The sequence below is a fragment of the Xenopus laevis genome, chromosome 2L (genome assembly GCF_017654675.1).
Source record: "Xenopus laevis strain J_2021 chromosome 2L, Xenopus_laevis_v10.1, whole genome shotgun sequence".
Taxonomy (NCBI): domain Eukaryota; kingdom Metazoa; phylum Chordata; class Amphibia; order Anura; family Pipidae; genus Xenopus; species Xenopus laevis.
In genome coordinates, this window is record NC_054373.1 from 29176561 (window position 1) to 29183665 (window position 7105).

Sequence of the window (7105 nt, forward strand, 5' to 3'; positions counted from 1 at the left end):
TAGACACTTTGCTTGAAATAAGGATTTATTGTATCTTAGTTTAAATCAAGTAAAAGGTAAGAAAAGAAATTTGGATAAAATGGAGTCTATGGGACTCGTAATTCGGGGCATTCTGGATAACGGTTCCCATACCTGTACTAGCTTTCCCTAAATAAAAATTGGCTGGGAAATGGCCCTATTTGCACCCTCCAACATCCATAGCATCCCCGAAATATTGAATAACCTTGAAGGGGTGGTTCACCTTTCAGCATGTTATAGAATGGCCAATTGTAAACAACTTTCCAATTGGTCATCTTAGTTTTTTATAGTTTTTTTTAATGATTTGCCTTTTTCTTCTGACTTTTTCCAGCTTTCAGAAGGGGGTCACTGACCCCGTCTAAAAAACAAATGCTCTGTACGGCTACAAATGTATTGTTTTTGCTACTTTTTATTACTAATCTTACTGTTCGGGCCCTCTACTATTCCTATCTCGCATTCAAATCAACACATGGTTGCTAGGGTAATTTGGACCCTAGCAACCAAATTGCGGATATTGCAAACTGGAGACCTGTTGAATAAAAAGTTAAACAATTAAAAACCCCAAAAATAAAAATCAGTTGCAAATTGTCTCAAAATATCACACACGTCGAACTAAAAGTTAATTTAAAGGTGAACAACCCCTTGAAACACCTCTACAATCATTCCTTTTTCTTAGACCAGGTGTCTTGGTGTTAGCACTCCAGTCCACATTAAATGCAGTTACCAGGCCTATACACCTCAAGAAGTGTAGCTCCTCATGCCACACCCTATACTGGTTTCCACTATAATTCAGGATAACATTAACTACTGGCCCTATGTTCAAAGCAGTTGAAATTTTACCCCACCCTCTCCAAACTACAAATGTCACTCTTCTATCTACCCTCACTGACTCTTCACAAACACATATTTTACCTAGTGCTGCACCCTACTCTGAAATTCCTTTCAATGTTCTATCAGACTTTCTATAGACAGATTTTAAAGTACAGGTACGGGTCCTGTTATCCAGAATGCTCAGGAAAACGGATCTTTCTGTAATTTGGATCTTCATACCTTAAGTCTACTAAAAAATCATGTAAACATTAAATAAAGCCAATAGACTGGTTTTGATTCCAATAAGAATTAATTACATCTTAGTTGGGATCAAGTACAAGGTACTGTTTTATTGTCACAGAGAAAAAGGGAATCATTTTTAAATATCTGGATTATTTGGATAAAATGGAGTCTATGTGAGACAGTTTTTCCAGGAATTCTGATCTTTTAGGATAAAGGTTTTCCAGATAATGGATCCCATACCTATACAGCTTTTTATGTGTGGGTGACAGGTCCTCTTTAATGATGATGCATATGTTATCAACATGAATAGGGCCTTAGGAGAGAAATTTTAATAAGGACCATCTTTAATACACAAAAGGGCTCTCCCTCGTGTGTACTGCTGATGTACTTTCTTTCAGGATTTCCTTGTATACATATTCAATACTGAAGAGCATGATGATTTGAAGCATGCTGTCACATGAGGGCGATTTGTGGCCTATTTTCTGATTTATGGAAAGTTTTATTACTTAATATTGCTTTTGTTATGCATCAGCAAATAATACCTCCTATAATGCAACAGGCTTTCTCTCAGAATAATACTTTTATTTTATCTTTAGTTGCTAAGTATGTGGGAGGGATAAATTAACTCATAATTCACTCCTATGGGATACATTATCTGGAAACCTATTATCCAGAAAGCTCGAAATTACGAGAAGGCAGTCTCCAACAGACTCCATTTTAAAGAAATAATTAAAAAATTTTAAAATGATTTCCTTTTTCTTTGTAATAACAAAACAGTACATTGCACTCGAAGCCAACTAAGTAAGATATAATTAATCCTCAATGGAGGCAAAACAAGCTTATTGGGTTTAGTTCACGTTTAAATGATTTTTAGAAATACAAATGATGAAAATACCCCTTATCTGGAAACCTCCAGATCCTAAGCATTTTGGATAACAGGGCCCATAGCTGTACTGTATATTTAAAACTATTGTACAGGAAGGAGGAGACACAAAAGGCCCTGTATGAGTAATAACGAAGGTTGTATTGTGCTGTTGGGGCAAATGAATAGTTCTATAAGGCAGCACAACTAAGCTTTATCCTTTTTGCCAATGCATTGCAGACACATCCAGAAGAGGCATAAAAGGACCCAATTACCTGTCAGGACAGATTGCATGTAATCTAATGTAACCACAAGACAATCCCATCCAAACTGCCCCGGGGTACCCAACAACGCACAATGTTGAAACTGGCCAAATTGTTCAACCATAAGTGTAAATGCACTGCCACCTTTAGACTAATGTAACACAAGGGGAATGGTTTGCATTTTGTGGTCTGATAAAAATGCATGATGTTTAAAAAAACAAAAAAAGGTAAATTAACTAAAATTAAATATTTGTTTTTTTTAGTCCTGTGAAGTGTTACATCTTTTTTTAGATTTACCCCACATGCTCCAAAACCAAGGGCCCATCCCATTTCATTCTTGGTGGACCCACTGCATAAGGCCTCAAGTTATAATTATCCTTCATATGATGCACTGGTATAATGCATATGATGTATGATGTATAATGCATATCCTTCATATGATGCACATGCAAAAAATTCTTCATCAGGACCACCCCTGACCTGACACCCTCCCTCCCGTCACAGGGACATGTGGGTTCTATATGCCACATATTCGAAAAACAACCACATCTTTAGATATCAAGTACAACTTCATTCCGCTATGCATCAATGACTGTGGCATCCCTTTACTCCATTACTTGCATCATGAAAAATCTTAATTTTGGGGGGGGGTTAACATTTTCTCGGGCTTTGCAAAGCCCTATCTAGATATTAGTGACCCACCATTACTTGCAATCAGGTACTCAGGCCATAGATATAAATGATTGGGCCCTGCTTTGTCTATATACAGGATTATCTTCTGACAGTTTCTCAGATTTCTGTAGCCTTTTACTTCTTATCCCTATTTTTCTTCTTTTACATTAGTCCTGTTCTTTTTTCTTATGATCTCTATTCATCTTATCACCTTGACCTTATGTTTTCTCCCCTTCCATTCTGCTTCATACCCTTTTTTTCTCTCCCTGTTTTACTTTCCTTTAGACTCTATAATTTTATCCCATTTATGATCTTTGCTTATTTTTCTCCAGTACCACTTTTATTTGTTCCTTTACCTTTAAACAAGCAGGGGCGATCCTGGCCCCTCCGCTGCCTGAGGCAGCAGCAGTTGCTGCTGCCAACCCCGGAAATTCGCTCTTAAAGTACCAGGAGCAGTATTTTTGCTGCCCCTGGTACCTAGTGGGGCGCTGCCGCCTGAGGCGACGGCCTCAACTTGCCTCATTGGCTAAGCACCCCTGTAAACAAGAGCTGAAGTTTAACATGGTACTCTTTTGTTTTGGGCTTCTGTAGCAGCCCAAGTATACCACAGCCCATTAGCAGTGAAGATCCATTCCTCAGAAGATGCCCCTATTAGCGCCCTACATTATTTTCTGCTGCTTCACAGCACATGATCTGGACTGCAGTCAGTTACCTGAGTCCTGAGCTTAGAGACCCACTCAGAATAGACAGCATGTATACAAGGGAAAATCAAATCATTCTTACCGAGATCTTCATTTCCTGTACTGAAGCATGGCAGTGGGAATAAATTATTCCCACTGCCATGTGAAGTACAGGAAAATATAATGTTACTGATGCAAGGCTAATTAGCAAGAATTTTTCAATGACATTGTATTAACTTTTACAACAGAGATAACCTCACTTTCTTTTATTTTGTATTTGCAACGATCCCTAAGCTTAGTTTCTCAACATTATCATAGCATTAGCACTGATCACGGGAAGTGTCACCGACACTCAAAATATGAAAAGCTGCTAGATAATTACGGTTATGAAGCTGCTGAACCTGTGGAATGGTACCGTAATGTCATCAGAACTTCTAGCCATGTGCTTTAATCCTCATTACCCCTACCTATTCTGCTCACCCGTCTTTCCTACGTTCGAATTTCTCTATTGTTTTTTGGCTTCTGCTTTAGCCTTTCTGTAACTACCATTTCCCCATGTCCTCCTGATATTTTTCTTCACACGTAAGCTCCCAATATTCTCCCTCCTGTCCTAACTCTTTAGCCCAGTCCTTTCTTCTCCTTCACATTTTGCTTCTCTCCTCTTTTTGCAGTTCATGTTTTTTTATACATGTGGACCCTCAATGATGCCATTCTGGGGGTCCCACATCATTAGTCTACTAAAATAAACTTCTCAAATAATTTCCCCACTCAGCAGTGGAACCTGGCCTCATGTAGTTGCTGCACACCTAAGGGAAAGGTAAGTAATGATGAGCCCTGCTGTAGGAAGTATCACCTCACTAGGCCGCTAGAATTCACAGTGGGCCATGCAATGGGAAATAGAAGTTTATTAGCTCCCTATAAATCTCTGGGATCATCTGATCGCTCAGCTGTCACACGACCACTGCAGCCTGTAAAGGTAACCGGGCCGGATGTCTGACGCTTCCTTTAGGCCCGACTAATACCTTCAGCCAGTCAGGCCGCTGTTTCCTGACAGTGCAGTCTGCCCGACATGCAAAGATTCTGAGCGATTTCCTGGGGTCTCCACTCTCAGCCGCTTTTGCCAAGCCCCCTTACCTTTCCTACGGAAGAAGGACATGGCGCCTCCAGCTTTGAGCTCAGCCAATCCAATCAGCGCATGCTGGAGCGCCCCGGCTTCCCTTCTTCCGAGGCACGGGACGCCGGGGGCACCGCTGTCTATGATGGGCGAACAGAGAGAAACCCGGCAACTCTACCATGAATGACACTTCCTCCTTCCTGCAGCCTCAGATACAGCCCCTGCCATATTTACAACAGCACGGCCTTCCGGGACCGTAGTGCAACCTGGGTAATGGTGTGTGAGTGAAGCTGCGGCATCCATGCATATTGAGGGCGCTGCTGTCAGTAGGAAGTAACTGGTGTATTTTAATCTACAGAGGGGGGCCCAGGAGGTATAGGGTCCCAATGAGAGCCTAATACATATACAATGTCAATAAATAATCGTAAAACAGCTCAACCTCTAGACATTTTGGTGGCCAGCAGATTTTTGACCCCAAAATTGTCTGAAATTGAGTAAAGTCACCAGAAAATGATGAGAGTCTGGGGTGCAGAGGCCAAAATCTGGTAACTCCCAACTTCTACACAAGTCAGTCCCATTGCATGCTGGGTATTGTAGTCTTACATTCAGTAGCGATCCTAGAGGGGGGCGGGCCCTGGTGCGTGACACGCAGCCGGGCCCCGCCCCCCTCCGTACGGCCGCATTTGTCAGTAGCCCAAAACTGTACCTTGGCTAGTTTGTTCTTTCAAAACCTGCTTGGACTTTAAATTAGTAGCCAGATTTGGCTGGAAAACAGCCAAGTTGGCAAACCTGATTTTAATGATTTGTATACATTGTAATGGCTCTTACATTCATCTACCTATACCTTTTTTATTATTTTTATAATTAGCAGATTTTTTTTTTAATTTGGCCAAGTTTGGCCAAAGTTTAAACCCTACACGCCTTCCTGCTCCTGTCGCGCTGCTCTGCCAGTGGCCTAACTACCATTGTGTGATCCCTTGAGGCCCAACAGCGCCGCGATTAGGGTTGACACCTTTTCTGGAAAAAATACCAGCCTTCCTATATATTTATCATTTTTCCCTATTAATAACATTTGGATCAACCATCATTTGTAAAAATACCGGCCAGGTGGCAACCCTAGCCGCAATAAGTGATATGGTGGGCGGCAGGGCAGAGCGCTTAATGCTATGGGGGTAGGGTTGCCGGCCTTCCTATATTTTTATGTTTTTCCCTATAAATAACATTGTCATCAAGCAACATTTTTATCGGCCAGGCCGGTAAAATACTGGCCAGATGGCAACCCTATGTGGGAGGTGCACATGCTGCACCGGGTCCCATCCATTACTAGTTACACCACTGATTATTATTGCCTGATTCCAGTTTCTACATAGTTTTGCAACTTTTTCATTGGTTCCAGAAGTTCCAAATGCAAGCAGTGTAAGTTTGAGTCAGTATGCAGCCAGGCCCCACTCAGGTCAAAATTTGACCAAGACCCTGACAACAGTCTCTCCTGTATCCACCCTAATAATGGCCCTAGCGACCATGACCCTGTTTCACCCTAAGCCTAAACTTCACTCGAATATACTGTACTTCAGAAACAGTCCGGGTTGAATAGTACTGCAGAGAAGTCATCTCTGCTATACACTTATTAGGGTATGTGAAAACAATAGATACAGGGGAGCACTCACCAGAACTGTATGACCCTGGCAAAAAGCTCACTCCATGCTGCTATGTGCACCACAATTACAATCATGGAGCATCAGAGCTTCATTTAAAATGTCAACTTTATTTCTTCGTTTAGAAACATCCATCAAATGGTCAACTCTATTTCTTCATTTAGAAACATCCGGCAAACAGAGACTTCATCATACACCATTAGGGTTGCCACCTTTTCTGGAAAAAAAAAAAAATATATCCTATATATTTATCTTTTTTCCCTATCAATAACATTGGGATCAGCCATAATTTTTACCGGCCAGGTGGCAACCCTATACACAATATACTTGATGCGTTTTGATGCAGATATAAGCTTCTGATACACGTCACATACAAATATCTTGCCATGCTCCACTAATACTCTACCCTGCCAGCCTTGCTGAGTGCCATTTTTATGAAGACATATTCTAGAGTGCTAATCAGGTCCTCTATTGCAGCTCAGAAGAAAATTGGGGTGACTGTGTGAGGGTAGGCTCAGGCTGTCATATGACAAACATGTTCCTAGTGAATGCACCATGATCAAGTCTGAGATGCTCACACTGTCACATACAAGGGAAAGTTGTGCTCACCACTAATATGACATACCTTATCTCAGCTGCACTGCTGCTGCCACTAACAACTCACCAAAAAGTTATACAAACTGTTACATAGTTAGTTAAATTGGGTTGAAAAAAGACAAAGTCCGTCAAGTTCAACCCCTCCAAAACTGTGACAGTCTCTATTCTTCTGTTGTCAGTTTTTGTAGCCT

General features: G+C 41.2%; 1 protein-coding gene across 1 annotated transcript in view; it reads right to left on the reverse strand.

Moving 5' to 3' along the window:
• akap10.L (A-kinase anchoring protein 10 L homeolog) overlaps positions 1 to 4833 on the reverse strand; it is a 29803-nt gene extending 24970 nt beyond the window's left edge. Inside the window, 1 exon segment of the mRNA NM_001091289.1 lies at positions 4683 to 4833. Within this exon segment, the coding sequence (NP_001084758.1) occupies positions 4683 to 4704 (22 nt within the window). The 5' untranslated portion in view covers positions 4705 to 4833.
• Positions 4834 to 7105: the final 2272 nt, after the last annotated feature.